General features: G+C 44.0%; 1 protein-coding gene across 1 annotated transcript in view; it reads right to left on the bottom strand.

Annotated features, from left to right (window-relative positions):
* Positions 1-17,921, bottom strand: part of SPIDR (scaffold protein involved in DNA repair) — a 199,134-nt gene that overhangs the window by 130,549 nt on the left and 50,664 nt on the right. Inside the window, exon 7 of the mRNA XM_064170710.1 lies at positions 11,724-11,824. Within this exon, the coding sequence (XP_064026780.1) occupies positions 11,724-11,824 (101 nt within the window). The remainder of the gene's footprint in view (positions 1-11,723; positions 11,825-17,921) is intronic.

Here is a 17,921-nt window from a genome sequence, read left to right as displayed (position 1 = left end):
AGTTTAGATGTGCAGGTTTTATGCCAATATTTAGCAGTCTTAAGGAAGAATAGCTGAAAAAAACATGTATTCAAAGAGGTGCAAGGAACAACTGTGCTGCATTCCTGCCCATTCTTACACTGGATATTCCTTCACTGCCCATTCTGCTGGCTAAAGCACTCAGGAACTTCTGTCTCCAGGGTTAGTTCAATGAACTAATTCAGCTAACTGCAAAGCCACCAGAGCAGATACTAGGGAAAGGGAGGAATAAGCAATGGAATGGGAGGAGGTGGGGCAGGAAGGGACTGTGAGAGGACATTTCAGCTACAGCTCAGCCAGGCTGGATTAAGCCAGTTTCAAACACTATCCAGTTACTTCCTTTCTCCTATGCTGCTCAGGCTGGACTGCTCCTGAGAAGCTTCTTCAGCACACAGAAAACACAGGCAAGATGAAGTCACCAGACAGAGGTAACAGCCATTCAAGGTGTGTTGTCCACAGGCACATTTGATACCATAAGGATATGTATGTTCTGCAGCACAGTCATATACTGTGTCATACACCATGACATCAAAATGTATTTTGACACAGTACTTTGCAGATGTTCTGCATTACTCTGAATTTCAGGAGGGTGGAAAAAAAGAAGGGGGCAGAGGAAAGGAAGGGCAGAGGAAAGGAAGGGCAGAGGAAAGGAAGGGCAGAGGAAAGGAAGGGCAGAGGAAAGGAAGGGCAGAGGAAAGGAAGGGCAGAGGAAAGGAAGGGCAGAGGAAAGGAAGGGCAGAGGAAAGGAAGGGCAGAGGAAAGGAAGGGCAGAGGAAAGGAAGGGCAGAGGAAAGGAAGGGCAGAGGAAAGGAAGGGCAGAGGAAAGGAAGGGCAGAGGAAAGGAAGGGCAGAGGAAAGGAAGGGCAGAGGAAAGGAAGGGCAGAGGAAAGGAAGGGCAGAGGAAAGGAAGGGCAGAGGAAAGGAAGGGCAGAGGAAAGGAAGGGCAGAGGAAAGCAGTTCTCCATTCCTGTGGAGATCATGGAAGCTGAGATCTTGAGCCTCTTAAAAACTTCAGCATGGCTCAACAGTCTGTGGCAGAGTAAAGGGACATATTAATCTTCAGACTTAATAAAGTGGCTTCTTGGTAGACTGTGGCTTCACAGTAGGCTTCACAGCAGCTACATCAACACGGAATGTACACGGTCAGAGATGATGCCCTGACCATGCCAAGGGCAGCCTAGGACAGAAGCTAAGAAAAAAGCCAGTCTGCTTTGAGCCTTAACCAAAAAAGAAGATGGCAGAAAAGGAAAAAAAATCAAGGAGCACAATAAATAAATAAATAAAATATTTAGACATTCTGGCTTCGGTGCCTGAAATACAACTCTCAAGTTTGTTTTAGTAACTCTGTAACTCCCAAAAAAAAGAAGACAAATGTTTTAAGTCTCTCTCACTACACAGCAACAAGAAGCTGAACACTCTAAGGGAGGGATTCATGGGACTAGATGTATGGAAATCATGGAATGGTTTAGGTTGGAAGGGACATCGAATATCATCCAGTTCCAAGCCCCTGTCACAGACAGGGACACCTCCCACTAGAACAGGTCACTCAGGGCTTCATCCAACCTGGTCTTGAACACCTCCAGGGAGGGAGCAGCCACAACCTCCCTGGGCAACCTGTGCCAGTGTCTGACCACTCTCACTGCAACAAACTTCTTCCTAACATCTAGTTTGAATCTCCCTTCTTCTAGTTTAAACCCATTACTTCTCATCCTGTCATTACAATACATGACTGAGACTACAAACTGTTTCACCTCACTCAAGGCAGTTTTGCTACAACACTCCTGCTCATGTACTCCAAAAGAGCACACCTGTAGCCTTGAACAGAAAGCTCCTAAAGGCACCAAACTCTTGAGCCAGCTGACAGGACTCCAGCAGCAGAGCAGTCCCCGTGAGACCCGCAGGGTGATGAGAAGTGCTTCAGGACAACAAACTGTCATATTCAACACCTCCCAGGTCCTGGAAATGCAGCTGGGGTAGAGAATTTATCCCCTAGTGCATGACTTGAACGTGTTTGGTGAGATCTAGCGCAGCCACACAGATCAGCACAGCAGCAGTAGCAACAGTAACCACTACAAGAGCAAGAGCAAACCCAAGGCAGGCTGTGGCAGTGGCTACTCCAGAGTTTGTCAACGTTCCACACTTGAACAGGAATTCACAATTCTGTAGTGTTGGTAGAATGCACCTCACCCACAGGGCTGAGGGAAGCCATCCAAACATAACTGAAAGTAACAATCAAGGTAGAAATAAATCTTCCTAAAGGCCACGGTACCCCTGCAGAAAGCAATGAACTGCAAGCACACAGCCCTCAGAAGAGAAAACTGGAGTTCAGTGAACAGAGCTCAGCTCCACCAAGCATTCCAAGGGAAAATCTAAAACACTCCTATGCTAGCATGAAGAGCAGGGTGGAAGTTACTGTTGGGATAGTAACAAAATCTCTAGTAAAAAAGTAAAAATACTAACAGGGGATGTCATGCAAAGCAAGGAGGACGAAACTGTCCACAAGACTTACCCCATAAGGCATAAGGATGAAAGAAACCAAGCAAGCAGGGCAAGAGTTTTACAAGAGGAAGAGTCCTTCAACATCTTTAAGTCAATTAAAAAAATGCTACTCATGAAAGCAGAGCTTTCTGAAAAAACAAGGCAAACTCACAAGAGAACTCAAGGGACTAGGAGGAAGAGGAGATGAATGCAAACTTGGAAAGGTGCTAATCAATATTTGTGTTGTGTAAAGGCAGTCAGGGCAACCTGTGTTTGTTCTTAGCAGCTGAGCAGTCACAATGCACAATTCCTGATCTTCTTGACACCTGAATGACAGGGGAGGAGGACAGGTGCTTTTAAGAAGAAATCACTGCTTCTTTTCTCCAAGGGCTATCAAATCACAGCTATGAACTGCAGCTTAGCAGCAAATTTGTACTGTGCCTGAGCTAGCTGACATTTCTAAACAATGTGGCTGAAAAGCTAAATTGGACTGGCAATTTTTTTGTTAGAACTATGAACTAGAAGAAAAAGAGGAGCTATGCTCAAGGCAGGTTCCTAGCAATCCTAGCTTCAAGCTTTTCTAACTGAACATACAAAGAACCCTGGGGCAGTTGATGTTGGGAATAGTACTGACTGCTAAGAACGGAAGCAAATCTCTGCATTTGGTTCTGGTGGATGGATCAGAGACACATCATGGAAATAAGAAGCAGAAAGAAAACTGCACTTTATGTATTCTTTAACAAAGCAGACTTCCACATTTTTCTCCCTTTGTTGTTTTTTTTTTTTCATTATTTCATCCCAACACCATCTAATTGTCTAACTGGGGTTCCAAAACTGCAGTTGCTAGACACCCTCCTGGGACAGCACTCACTATCTGCAGTGGAAGAATAGCCAAGCCTACATTTTCTGTTTCAGGCCACAAAGTTTTACTTTCATTCTCAAGAGTAAAAAGTGTTTAGAAAAATCAAATTGCAGGCATAAATCAAAACAAAACCATTCTTTGCTCGGCATCCCATTGCTGTTCTTTCTCCTTCCTCGGATAAAAAAATGCAGGTGCAAGCACAACAAGCAGGCAGATACCAAGCAGACACTTGTAAGCCAGAGCTGAATACCAGATGGACATTCATAGAATCATAGAATTGTCAGGGCTGGAAGGGACCTCAAGGATCTTCTAGTTCCAACCCCCCTGCCATGGGCAGGGACACCTCACTTTAGATCAGGTTGCTCAGAGCCACATCCAGCCTGGACATAAAAGCTTCCAGGGATGAAGCTTCCACCACCTCCCTGGGCAACCTGTTCCAGTGTCTCACCACCCTCATAGTGAAGAACTTCTCCCTAACATCCAATCTCAATCTGCCCACTTCTAGTTTTGCTCCATTCCCCCTAGTCCTCTCACTACCTGACATCCTAAAAAGTCCCTCACCACCAAAACTTTCACAGCCTGTACACAAAAACCCTCTGGTTGCTATTCTGATCTATACATGTTATTCCTCTTGGGCTGGTGACTTCTGAAGCCACTCAAAAAGGCTTTTTTCCTCAGAGACACACCAAGTGTCAGAGGCACAGTGGCTTTCTGCCACATCTATATTCATTGTGAAAAGGCTGCTGAATTTGGCTGTGCTTTCAGCATCAGGCATTCTTTATAAGAACATATGTGAGCTACTCAAAGTGACTGTGCATGCCATTATTGTTTCTCACAAGGAAACAACACCACCATGAAGAATTCTGACTTGAAAATAAGACAAGTTTACATTTGATTTTTCCCTCCCCAGTGCTGTAACAAGTTCAGGCAGTTGGTGAGCAGAAAAAAAAAAAAGACAAACATAAACCTGGCTGCTTGCCATGGCTCTAATTTAGATTATTAACTCTTAAGTAATAAAACAAACTATCCAGCACTAAGAAAATAAGCAACAACTGGCAGAGTGCAGACTTCTGTGTTTTTATAAGAGTTCTGCATGCTAAAAGGAAACCCTGTCAGAGGGACTACCCTTGTGGTCTTCATTCACAGAGATAGCTTTTTATATATGGAGTCCAAGCAGCTAAAATCCTTTCTTCCCATCACCTTAACTGGAAATGGGGAATGACTGTTTATATCCTTTTCTGTAAATCAGTCAGCCTTCCTGAAAATGAGTTGTGTGAAACCTGTCTTCATCTCTAGTGCTTCAACCTCCTCCCCTGTCCTCATCTCTAGTACTTCACCTTCCTCCCCTACCTTCATCTCTAGTGCTTCACCTTCCTGGGGTTGTTTAGCCTGGAAAAGAGGAGGCTCAGGGGTGACCTCACTGCTGTCTACAGCTACTTGAAAGGAGGCTGTAGCCAGGCAGGGTTAGTCTCTTCAGCCAGGCAACCAGCAACAGAACAAGGGGAGACAGTCTCAAGTTGTGGCAGGGGAGGTCTAGGCTGGATGTTAGGAGGAAGTTGTTGGCAGAGAGAGTGATTGGAATTGGAATGGGCTGCCCAGGGAGGTGGTGGAGTCGCTGTCCTTGGAGGTGTTCAAGCAAAGCCTGGATGAGGCACTTAGTGCCATGGTCTGGTTGATTGGGTAGGGCTGGGGGATAGGTTGGACTGGATGATCTTGGAGGTCTCTTCCAACCTGATTGCTTCTATGATTCTATGATTCCTCCCCTGTCCTCATCTCTAGTGCTTCACCCTCCTTTCCTTACATGCATGCCACAAAGCAAAGAATCATTGCTCCTTGCAAGTCACGTCCCCCTGAGAGGAAGCAGCAGTTTGGAAGGAAACATCAATGGTTTGGGTTTATTATCAGGTTATCACTCAAATTCAAGTGCAATCCAATCCCAAATCTTAATCTCAGGCCAACAAATACCAAATGTACCAGATTAAAAATGCAGAAGCACATTATTCTCAGATTAAAACTGCAGGAGCCCTGGAGGTGAAGTAGTACTTTAATAGCTGGGAAAAAAAAAAGAAACCCAACAGAAAATACAATATTTAGGAAGGCAGCTTCAGAAGTTACTGAAGGAATTCACATGAGCTCACTTCAAATGTCGTTAGTGTCCCCTTACAAAGTTACCTGAACATAGCTCTGACACTATTGTTTTCTTGCAGCCTGCAATCCCTGTATAACCAGCAGGTACTGACAGGAGAAACGTTTGGGGTTTTCTTGCTGGATTGGGTTTTGATTTCTTTGTTTGCTTGTTTATTTTGGGGTTTGTGTAACAGTTTGGGTGGGGTTTTGTTGTATGGAGTTTTCTGCTTGGTTTTTGGGTTTTCTTTCGCTTGGTTTTTTTTTTCCCTCTCTTTTTTCCTCTCCTTTCTCACTCTTCCAGATCTCTTCTTTGCCCAAACAAAAAAACTTCACAGGCAAGTTGCAGCACTGCACACAGGACAAAAAAAAGCTTGCAAATGGTCTCAAGCTCCCTTGCACATCATACTCTCAACCCATCAGCCAGACAGATTGCAGACTGGCTGTTACATGGAGCCTGCACACCTCTCAGCCTCTTCTCATCTTGTGGAGAAAATAAACACTTCTGAATTTGTGGCACAAAGCCTGAGATTCACCTCCATTACAACTACACCACAGTATGCCCACACCATAGAATCATAGAACCAACGAGGTTGGAAGAGACCTCCAAGATAATCCACTCCAACCTATCCCCCAGCCCTGGCCAATCAACCAGACCATGGCACTAAGTGCCTCATCCAGGCTTTGCTTGAACACCTCCAGGGACAGTGACTCCACCACCTCCCTGGGCAGCCCATTCCAATGCCAATCACTCTCTCTGTGAAGAATCCAGCCCAGACCTTCCCAGGCACAACTTGACACTCTGTCCCCTTCTTCTGTTGCTGGTTGCCTGGCAGAAGAGACCAACCCCACCTGGCTACAGCCTCCCTTCAGGTAGTTGTAGCCAGCAATGAGCTCTGCCCTGAGCCTCCTCTTCTGCAGGCTGCACACCCCCAGCTCCCTCAGCCTCTCCTCACAGGGCTCTGCTCCAGGCCCCTCACCAGCTTCGTTGCCTTCTTCTGGACAAGTCCCAGCACCTCAACATCTCTCTTCAATTCAAGAGCCCAGAACTGGACACAGCACTCAAGGGGTGGCCTGACCAGTGTTGAGTACAGGGGCAGAAGAACCTCCCTTGTCCTGCTGGCCACACTGCTCCTGAGCCAGGCCAGGATGCCAGTGGCTGTCCTGCCCACCTGGGCACACTGCTGCCTCATCTTCAGCTACTATCTACCAGCACCCCCAGGTCCCTCTCTGCCACTCTGTCCCCAGCCTGTAGCTCTGCTTGGGGTTGTTGTGGCCAAACTGTAGAACCCTGCACTTGGCCTTGTTCAGTCTCATCTCATTGGCTTCTGCCCACCCATCCAGCTTGGCAAGGTCCCTCTGCAGGGCTCTCCTTCCCTCCAACAGATCCACACCTGCTCCAAGCTTGGTGTCATCTGCAGACTTACTGATGCTGGACTCCATCCCCTCATCCAGATCATCAATAAAGACACTGAACAGGACGGGCCCAGCACTGATCCTTGCAACATGAGCATGTTTCAGCCTTTTTCCCTCTGAATCCTCTGTCTGACACAATTATCTTGGTGTCAGAAGTGGAGTTACCAATCACCATACCAGAACACACATGCTAAGTGCCTAACCCAACACAGGGACAGGTCATGGAACACAGTTTTGATCCAAAACTCTCCAAATGAAGAAAGCACAAAGTTTTCTTCTACCCAGCAGAACGTGTCAGCCAAAAGTGAGCCCCCATGTGCTACACAATACCCAGCAATGAGGTGCTCTTTTCTGGGGTTGTGATTCATCCCAGTGACCAAGAGGCAGCCAAACCACAATGGATACTTACAGAAAAGGGTCAGGGGAGCATACAAAGGAATGTTTAAAAAATGAAGCCAAAATGAGGGGGGCTTGGATAACAGGGGTGTTGATACAACATGAAAGTAAACAAAAGCTGAACAAAGGCATCAAGTTCTGTAACATGAAATGCCTAATGGGAGGAACACCCACACTTCTGGAAATCTTTTTCCTTAAATCTCAAATGGAAGGAGGACTTCCAACTGATCTCTCTTGAAATTGCTTCCCTTTGCCTTAGCAATGAAATTCTGGTCTGTACATATCTATGGGATATCCAAAATGACAGGAGAGCTCACCCAGGAACTAAGTTCCTTTAATCTTCCACATTAGCACTGTGTCCAGTTCTGGGCTCCTCAATTGCAGAGAGATGTTGAGGTGCTGGAAGGTGTCCAGAGAAGGGCAACAAAGCTGGTGAGCACAGCCCTGTAAGGAGAGGCTGAGGGAGCTGGGGGTGTGCAGCCTGCAGAAGAGGAGGCTCAGGGCAGACCTCATTGCTGGCTACAACTACCTGAAGAGAGGCTGTAGCCAGGTGGGGTTGGGCTCTTCTGCCAGGTAACCAGCAACAGAACAAGGGGACACAGTCTCAAGTCGTGCTGGGGGAGACGCAGGCTGGATGTTAGGAGGAAGTTGTTGGCAGAGAGAGTGATTGGCATTGGAATGGGCTGCCCAGGGAGGTGGTGGAGTCACTGTCCCTGGAGGTGTTCAAGCAAAGCCTGGATGAGGCACTTAGTGTCATGGTCTGGTTGATTGGCTAGGGCTGGGGGATAGGTTGGAGTGGATGATCTTGGAGGTCTCTTCCAACCTGGTTGATTCTATGATTCTAATCTTAATGCTCCTTTGATCTCTCAAATGAGTTTGTCATTGGGTAAGTTCTCCTCTCAGCTTCTGTTGAAAAAGTGATAATCAGTTTTGGAAACTACATGGTTTAGAATTATTACTGGGTAAAAGAGAGAGGAATAAAATCGAAGAAGAATCTCAGACCAGTGAGACACCCTTAGTATGAACTTTAAAAGCTGTAAGCATTTGCTGTGCTGACACTTCACATTTCCAAACTGGAAGCAATTAGAAGGTTATCTAGTTACAGGACTAAAATTTTAACATTCCAACTCACATTTTCCAAGCCAAACACCAATTTTATTTTGGTGACATGAAGCAGTATGGCCATTCAAAGAAAAAACAGCAAAAATTAGATTTTTGCCCTAGGTGAAAAAATATCCCCCAGTTACAGAATCACAGAAACATCCAGGTTGGAAAAGCGCCTCAAGATCACCAAGTCCAACCTAGAACCCTATTCTACAAGACTCACCTTAAATCTAAGCACCACATCCAAACAGCCCTTAAACACATCTAGGGTTAGTGAATCCACCACCTCCCTGGGCAGCTCATTCCAGTCCCTGACCACTCTATGTGAAAAACTTTCTCCTAATGTCCAATCTAAACCTCCTCAGCCTCAGCTTGAGGCTACTCTCCCTTGTTCTGTCTCCAATTACCTGTGAGAAGAGCCCAGCAGCAGCCTCTCCACAATGTCCCTTCAGGTAGCTGTAGACAGCAATGAGATCTCTCCTCAGCCTCCTCTTTTTCAAACTAAACAGTCCCAGCTGAAATATTATCACAGCCATTTCAGTGACTATTTAATCATCCTTATGCTTTGGACTAAGGAGTGGGAATTGGACATGAAGTTTCATCTGTGCAGCTGAAGTGCATTCCTAAATTATGGCACGTTCAGCATCTGTCAGAAATTCTCACGAATGCTCACAGGGTAAATGAAACAGTAGTTTGTCCTAAAGACTTCTAACTTGCCCAGGCTCTTGCAGATTTTCACCATTATGACAAAAGACACATCCCAGAAAGGGCTCATCTGCTGCCAACGCTGAATTGTCTTGCAGACACTCAGCAGAACGTTTGAAATGGGCTTTAGAATAGAGCAAGGTATTTTCCCAGAGCTGGTTTCTCATAAAATGCTAACGAATTCTGACTCATTTTCTGAGAGAAAGAAGAATAATCAAAGAGAGGAATTCAGCCAGAGGCAGATGTTTAGCATGGAGTATTTCAGCCTAGGAGTTAAAGCCTAACAAAATGGTGAGCAGCCAAACACAGGGTTTTGTAAGGACACATGTGAAGCCAGGACAAAAAGACTATTAGCAGAAAGAGTACTAGCAATGTTGTAGGTCCATTACCACAGGGAACACAAGAAACTTACGTCTGATGAAAAAGACAGACCTATTCAGTATCCATTTCTGTTTCACATTTTTTAGTAACAAAAAGGACATCCTCACACCACATAAGAATGACAAAGTAACCTCCTAGCCATTAGTAATTCAGGTGTAAAGAACGTGCAGAAGGCTTGATTGCTTTTAAGTCTGCATGTCTGTGTAACTCTCAACATACTTGTGCTGAAAACAATTGGCTAAAGATATTTGTGGTTCCCTGATGTTACTTTCTAGTGAGTCTTCAAATACTGGGGAAGTGCCAGGAGACTGAAAGGCTGAAAGGCTGATGGTATTGTGCTAGTATTCAGAAAGAGCAAACAAAGTGACCTACAATAACTGGAGACCAGCTAGCCTGACATCAGATCTAGGCACAGGGACTGGAAAAGTAAGGAGGGGATTAAGGCCAGCAACAGACGATGCCGTTCCACAGAGGCAGCACTTGGAACACGGGGCATGCAAGTGGACACAGGATGTAAACCTCCTAAAGCTCCAGTGAGAAAGTGTAAAACTGGCTAGAGTCACTAGATGTGACTTAAAACCATACAACCTCCCAACATTTCCACTATCAGTAATGTACTCTAAGTGGGATGCAAAGTAAAACAAAAGTTTCACAGAACTCTGAAACGAGAACTTTTTGTCAGTGGAGAATCATGACTGAGTGTGAGCAGTTCCAGTAGGATTTGAAAGCAAGCACTGACGCTATTCAGTGGTTTCATCAATGATATCAGAACAAGTTAAAGAAATAAGAAACTGTATAGATACCACAACTTTAAGAACATCTGTGACTGGGAGACGATAGGCTTGACACACACAGTGACCTGAGACTCCAGTGAAGCAGACCTGGGTGCAGCACAAATAGGTCTGTGTGTTTAGGTAGAAGAAACACAAGTGATAGCTGGAGAGTAGGAAACTGGATCTTAGAAAACAACAGCTACAGAAGTTATGAAACCACTTTGGACAATCAATTCAATGTGAAATCCCACATCCTGCTGTGACCAAAGCCAGATTAGACTCATTGAACATACAGGAGGCTGAGCAGTGAACTGGATCTGGCTGATGCTTTTGATGAGACTAACACTGGAAAAATACATACAGAGTGTCTGTCCTTGTTCTTAAGATCATGCTGAAAAGTTTGAGAGGGTGCAGCCATACAAACAGCCATACAAATCACTTCAAGAGTGGCAAAAATGCTTTAAAGAGCCTTAAAGGCCTCAATCTGTTTAGTTTATGAAAATAGTGAAGCAGCATGATTTTGCTGTGCAAGTGCCAGAGAGGGAAAATGCCACATACTAAAGAGCTCTTTAATCTACTGGAGAAAGGCTTTACAAGAAACAAAGGAGGGGAACTGAAGCCAGACAAACTCAGATTTGGAAGAATGTCCACTTCTAAAAATTTGGGAGTGGAATTAAGGACAAACTTCCAAGCCAAGTGATAGATCCCCTCATCTGTGTGTTTGCAAATTAAGACCAGAGGACTCTCTGAAAAAGAAATGTAAGTTAATATGTGCTCAGGAACAAGTTGTCAACTTGATCCAGAATAAATACCTGATGCTTCATAGCCTACAGTCACACCCCCCCCCCAATGGATAACAACCCCTAACCGTTTCCTCGCACTTCAACTCTATGACCTCATTATCTCCAAAGGAACACTGCTGAAAGGTGGTGCTGTCAGTCTCTTGGAACTCAGTCACATAACTCCTGCTACCTCTTTTTAAGTGAAGTGCCCACTGTAGTTATGCTTCACACTCATTTCGTGGTTGTGTTGCATTTGTCCATACTTGCTGCCATTCACAACTGCAGCACTTGTCCATGAATACTTCACAGAAAAACAAACCAGGTGGTGATAAAGAAATAAACCCCCACAAGTTAAACCTTGTATTGGCCTACAATCTGTTGGAAACACCATTTCTTCAGGTGATGCCAGAAATCAAGGAGCTGTGAAGAACGTAGATGGAGGGTCTTTAAAACAAGTTCTTTACCTCTTGCATTCAAACACTTTGATGACTGAGATGTTATAAACCATCATATTTAGCTGAAATGCAATATTAGCTTGAAGACCGTCAAGGGAGCATTAAACTCAAGTCAGGCAAAAACCACAAAGAATAAAAGCTTCAGTCATACCTCTCTGTGGGCCATATATACACATATATAAGTATAGAATTTTACATAGTAGAGCACTATATGTATAATGCTTCTTACCTGAGGGGATTTTATCATCTGAAACGCACTGATGCCTCCAAAAGCTAATGGCAGACCTCTCTCTGTTCTGCAGCCGACACAATCTCTCAGCTAGCCCACCCCTGCAGAGAATAAAGGAATGCTCAGTTTGGCCAGGAATCAGCATTCAGTTTTGCCAAGTGAGAAGCCATAGGACAGATGGAAGATCTGTGCTTTCCCCTTAAAGACAGAAACATACAGGCAAATCACATTCTGCAGATTAGTTCCCCTCATTTTGAATTTCCAGTGGATGTACTCCCACTAAGGCATACATTCAAGGTCAATGCACACAATAAAGCATTTTCACTACCTGCTTGTCTAAAACCTTCCCATTTGTAATCCTGTTTCCAACCCAAGGACTGTAATGCAAGGTTCTCAACTTTCCTCTGCACTTACACACAAATCCTGACAGATACTACAGGCACAGCACATCCAAAACAAACCAGTGTAACCACTAGTTATAACAGGTTGGTTCTTTTCCCTTCCCCCCCCACCTCAGAGATTTGTTTGTCTTTTGGCAAGGAGCAATCACCAAAATATTCTTTTACCCATACTTGACCCTATGATTCATTTCACAAGCTGGGTCAAGTGTGCAGTTTCAGTGGTCTGAACACTCTCCAAGACAAAATTAATTTAGCATTCCCAAGGTGAGGAGCAGAGGAGTGGCACCTAGCACAAACAGATTTAAGGTAACACTAAAGCAATTCCTACCCCTGGAATCAAAGCCAGAAGACAATTTCTCACTTTAAGAACAAAAAGACTAATATGATGGAAGCTGTCTTTGGGCTACTACAAAGAATTTGGGACTACTAAGGGAGTATCTGAGCATTTTCCTTTGGCTTCAGCCAGGATATCTGCATTGAAACTTACTTAATTCTTTCCTTATAGTGCAAGTTTTTCCACAATCACTCTCCAGCATATCAATAAATACTTCTATTAAAGTGAAAGATGTCCTTGAGTTAAACAGGGTTAGAAATGAGAGATAATAAACAATCACCTTAATATTCTTTGTGCACATTAATAGAACACTTTAGGAATAAAAAAATAAACCCACAACAGATTGGTAAAGATCACACTGAAAATGTGAAACTGGGAGGACTCACACCTGTGGAAACCAAGGATCAGCTAAAAAAGCTAAGCAGCGTTTCAGGTAGGCTGTAAAAAGCTCTGGTTAGCAATTACTGAGCAATTTCACCTGCAGCCGAGTCAACAGGTTATATGCAAAGCAGTTAGCAGTCTCAGCTGAGTTTCTAATGAACAACTACATACACCTGGCAAAATGCTGTGTGTCAGAAGAATTATTAGATAGCACAGCAAAAAACTTCAGAAGTAAAAGATCACAGAATGAACACTCTGAAATACAGGAGCCACCTTTGGGACAGAGTGATCCATGCAAGGTTTGTAGTTTACATTACTGCATCTCCTCTATGGCTGGTGTGGTTCCATCAGAGAAGGGAGAAGCTGCGACCATGAGAAGTAGTCAGTCACAGAACTTCCCACAGGATCTTTTACTCTGCTGATGACATTTTGCTCTAGCCACATTTGCCTCCAAAACTGAGCACTCAGACCCTGCTGCACTGCAACACTTGTGGGCAAGATAATTCTGCAAAATCCCACAAGCTGTCTGCCCATTCTTACTTCCTGCCAGGGAACCATTCTCAGATGCAGTTGTAATTCAGCTTGGCTGCATGGTCTATATGAACCATGCTGGAACAGGTAGATGCCAGCTCATCGGGGCTTAGAAACACATTCTGAGTTTGCTTGTTTGTCTTGCATGCATGAGTCTGCAACTGAACTCTGAGGTCTGACTGCAGCAAGACACAACACAGCCAGTAGCTCAAAACCTTGATTTGCTGGAAGAGAACTGTGCAACAGGAGACTTCTACAGCCTTGCTTCATTCCTCACACAGTCATCAGTGAAAAAAATGTATTTCATTTGTTCAAGTGATGCCATGAAAGTTTAAGACACCTGTAGAAGAGAGCAAATAGTACTGGTCCACAGCCTATTTCTCTCTCTTCCCCTAAGCTGGACTATGGTTGTGTCCAGGCCATGAGTTCAGCATGAAGAAAAGCAAGTGCCTGATTTGGTGGCTACTGCAATACACCCTTTCTGTTTCAGGCCTGATGCCAGAGAGGGTCTCACTGAATCATAACTTTATTACTATTTTGTTATCCATGTCTGCAGTAGGATATTAGTAATCACTAAGTTGCATGAAAAATAGAGCTGTGCCTTTTCCTTCCTAGCCCTCTGTGCTCAGAAAATTCCTTGATACTAAGCATCACCCCTCCAGTCACAATCCAAAAGTAGTTAAAAAAAAGCTTAAATAGAAAACATCACAAAGCATTTTGCATCTGCTTGATTGCAGAATATGAAATAACCAAGAATGCATTTATGACAGGTCCTCAGCTGGTCACTGGAAATGGGGAGTTTTATAATGTCTATTTCATACATTGTGAAACTGGAAAACACAAATCAAGAACGTGTCATGCACAAAAGGAATTTCTATGACAAGGCAGAGAGTTGGTAGTTCATGGTTGGTTCCTTTTAAAAGGCAGAAACGAAGAAACTGAATCACCTCCCCAAACCCAGCCAGATCAAGCTCCTTTTTAGCTCAAGCATGTAAAACAAAGAAAAAGATGTTTTATCTTGCATATTCCAACAGCTTTGATGACAGTGACATTTGAAAACTACTAATCCTTTCCCATACAGTACAGGTACCCACACTGTTGAAAGAGCCTATGTATGTGCTGCGAGATGCTGTGAACTCCAAGTCATTCCTGGCTGTGCAGATGAGAGAGAAGAGTCAGAGCTTACACCAAGTAGAATATGGCACTAATCAGGTGCTGGCTTCAGTGTAAGGATCAACTTCATGCTTTGAAAAGAGCTATATGGTTAAAAAATATATATATAAACTATGTATTTAAAGCTATATGGGGACAGAGTGGCTGGAGAGCAGCCAGGAAGAAAGAAACCTGGGGGTACTTGTGGATAGTAGGCTGAATATGAGCCAGCAAGCTGGTGAGAGGCCTGGAGCACAGCCCTGTGAGGAGAGGCTGAGGGAGCTGGGGCTGTTTAGCCTGGAGAAGAGGAGGCTCGGGGGGGGACCTCACTGCTGTCTACAACTACCTGAAGGGAGGCTGTAGCCAGGTGGGGTTGGGCTGTGCTGCCAAGCAAGCAGCAACGGAACAAGGAGACACAGTCTCAAGTTGTGCCAGGGGAGGTGCAGGCTAGATGTTAGGAGGAAGTTGTTGGCAGAGAGAGTGATTGGCATTGGAATGAGCTGCCCAGGGAGGTGGTGGAGTTGCCATCCCTGGAGATGTCGAAGCAAAGCCTGGATGAGGCACTTAGTGCCATGGTCTAGTTGACTGACTAGGGCTGGGGGATAGGCTGGAATGGATGATCTTGCAGGTCTCTTCCAACCTGGTTGATTCTGTGATTCTAAAATGGCTATTATGTTACTCCCACTTGCACATCTGTGGATTGTTAAGCACCTAATGAGCTTTCACATTCAGTCTTTGGTAGTTAACTGGCTTTGCTGGGGCTAAGTCATTGTTTGGCATAGATTCTATCATGTGGAAGTTGCTTATTTTGGTAATTCAAGATAGAGATTAATAATATTCACTTCTCACTGTCCACACATTCCTGTGAAAAATTCCCTCATTTTCCAGAAATAGTTTGGCCTCATTTTGCCAGATGAGAGATTTAATGGCATCAAGGCTGAAAGCTGGATTCTACACCCTAAAACTCCCTTCCCTCCCTACTTTTTTCCCCATTTCCCCTTTTTCCCCTCCCTTCACCAGGTCTTGGTTAAACTGTAGTCTGTGTTTATTTACACACCCAGCTGCTTCAAGAAGTTCTGAACAGCAAATTCAGCTCCCTCTTTTGCCTTTTGCACGGATCTAGCTCTTAGGGCACATTTGCTTGTCTTCCATAAGGGACCCAACATCTGGTGAGTATGTATGTTGGGAAATATATTTTGATTACTAATGTACAATTTCTGTAATCAAGGGAACTGACAAACTGGATTCAAGCGACGAAACTGGTAATTTGAGATGCATACTTTACTGACCAGCACGTTAGAATTGCTCCCAAAATGCTTTAATATGAGCAAATTGAACACATTTGGCAAATTGTTAATACAAAGGCTGTTCAGGGAAGCCAAGCTGCTCAGATGCAATCTCTACTGCCCACAAGCTTTTTTAATCACAAAGCTTTCAGTACAACTATTTGGTTCCTTTAAATCCCCGAAGGCAGACTGATTTAACAAGCAGAAATCCATGGCCACTGAGCTTGCTGAAATACTGTGCTTAAAACAACAGTTTGCCATTACTGTCCACGTCCAAAAGTATCCACATGAAAGACAGCTTTGATGACCATAAGAAAGCTCAGAAGTACAAAAGCTCAGTTGCTCTTGCTTGTCGCTCTCCACAAATTGCAGCAGCATGATTGAAGAGTTTTGTGCTACCTTGAGACAAGCGCCACCAAAAGGTAAGGATGAACCTGGTCTGCGGCTCTCAGGCTGCTGGCCCCCTAGTTTCCAGCTCCAATGAGGCTAAGAGGGGGAAAAAGGAGGCAGGGGGAAGAGTGTGCATTAATGAGTAGGGTGTGTTTTGCGAAGTCATTTCCAGTCTTTCTGAAGTGCTGGAGGTCTCTGTTTATTTCTTAAGGTTTTAATTCAGTGAGGCAGTTACCAAAAATAACCCCACATTCATCTAAGTTGACTTCTCTCCAGACTGCATTTGAATTTAAGAACAGGGAGCACTTAAGCATCTTGTTACTGAGTTGTCTCCTCATATACACTATACTCAAGACCCCACATGTTTCAAAACACCACAGATTATATAAATATATATATCCCCCCATCACAGAACTGGGCAATTTCCCTCTCTCTATTCAAGGCAAGGACAGAACTCCTTTCCTATTTCCAAGTTAACTGCTGAAGTAGCTGACTTCTGCAAGACTCAGCTGTCCATTTCCACTCCATGGGGTGCTTGCTAAAGAAGAAAAAAGGACCCCTAAGCATGCTGGCATTTCTTTTGCCAACACTACAGACCCATCAGCTATTATCAGCTATTTCATGACTTGCAAAATAAGCCACACTGGATGCTGACAGTCACTACCAAGTGCTCCTTTAGTGTACAGAATAGCTTGGGTACAAATAAAAGCCGTGGTTGAAGAATGTTGGCCACACACACTCAAATCTCCTCTATGGAGGCCCAACTCCTCTCCAGTGAAGAAGCTTTCAACTTGAAGTAAGAAGGGATCAGAAAGAGTAACTTAAGCTTTTTAGATCACTCCAGTTCTGACACAAACCCTAGATTTATGAGCCTTTGCCTTAGATGAACCACCATTGCCATGATCACTGGCATGATTCTATTTGACAAATGCAGGCTACTTTGCTGGAATCAAAGCACAGCACAACTTCTTTTCCTATGTGAGAGAACAAGAAAAGACCAGAGTTGAGGACAATAATTTTAAACCTTTTCCTGGCCTGGCAATCTCCTTCATTTCCAGGACCTCAGCTGGCCTCAAGCAGCAACTGGGTTTCATTTTACTGCATGCAGCACCAGGACATTCTGTAATTTTCTCTTTTTTGATAAAGGAAGTCAATTTTAACAGCTCAGATCTGCAAGTGATCTGCATACAAGCAGATAAAAGATAGTTAAACTGAACTTCCCAAGACTTTGTTTTGCTATTTAACTACAGCCAGCCACTCCAATGTTAAAAAGCAACCAAAAAGCTAAAGCAGCAATTCTTCACAACTAAGAGTTCTTGCAAGGTGACAGAATTAAAAGCAAGGTCAACATTACATAACTTCAGGTATCTATTTCCTGCACTGAAAGGGACTTTGTTTTCCTGATGGAAATCAAAAATCTCACTAGAAAAAGCAAACAATTCCTATAACCTTTAAGAAAGCTTTAACTGTAGACAAGAAAAGCTGAGTGTGTGCTTTCTGAGCTTCCTTTTTCACAAATACCAAATGAACCCAATTATTTGTTTATCCTAGGTAATGAACTTTGAGACTGTCAACACTCTTCGCTTCTCCCTTCTTTCACAAGGGAACTTTGAGAGTTTGGAACTAGTGAAATTTCACCCTGCAGCACTGACACGAACTCCAAATGTAAATTGAAGAGCTTCCTGGAAACTGTTATTTGCAGTACCTACTCTCTCCCCTCAAG

This window comes from Pogoniulus pusillus, chromosome 34 (assembly GCF_015220805.1).
Source record: "Pogoniulus pusillus isolate bPogPus1 chromosome 34, bPogPus1.pri, whole genome shotgun sequence".
In the NCBI taxonomy this organism is placed as follows: domain Eukaryota; kingdom Metazoa; phylum Chordata; class Aves; order Piciformes; family Lybiidae; genus Pogoniulus; species Pogoniulus pusillus.
Note: the sequence above shows the minus strand (reverse complement) of the source record. Positions and strands in the feature narration are given on the sequence as shown.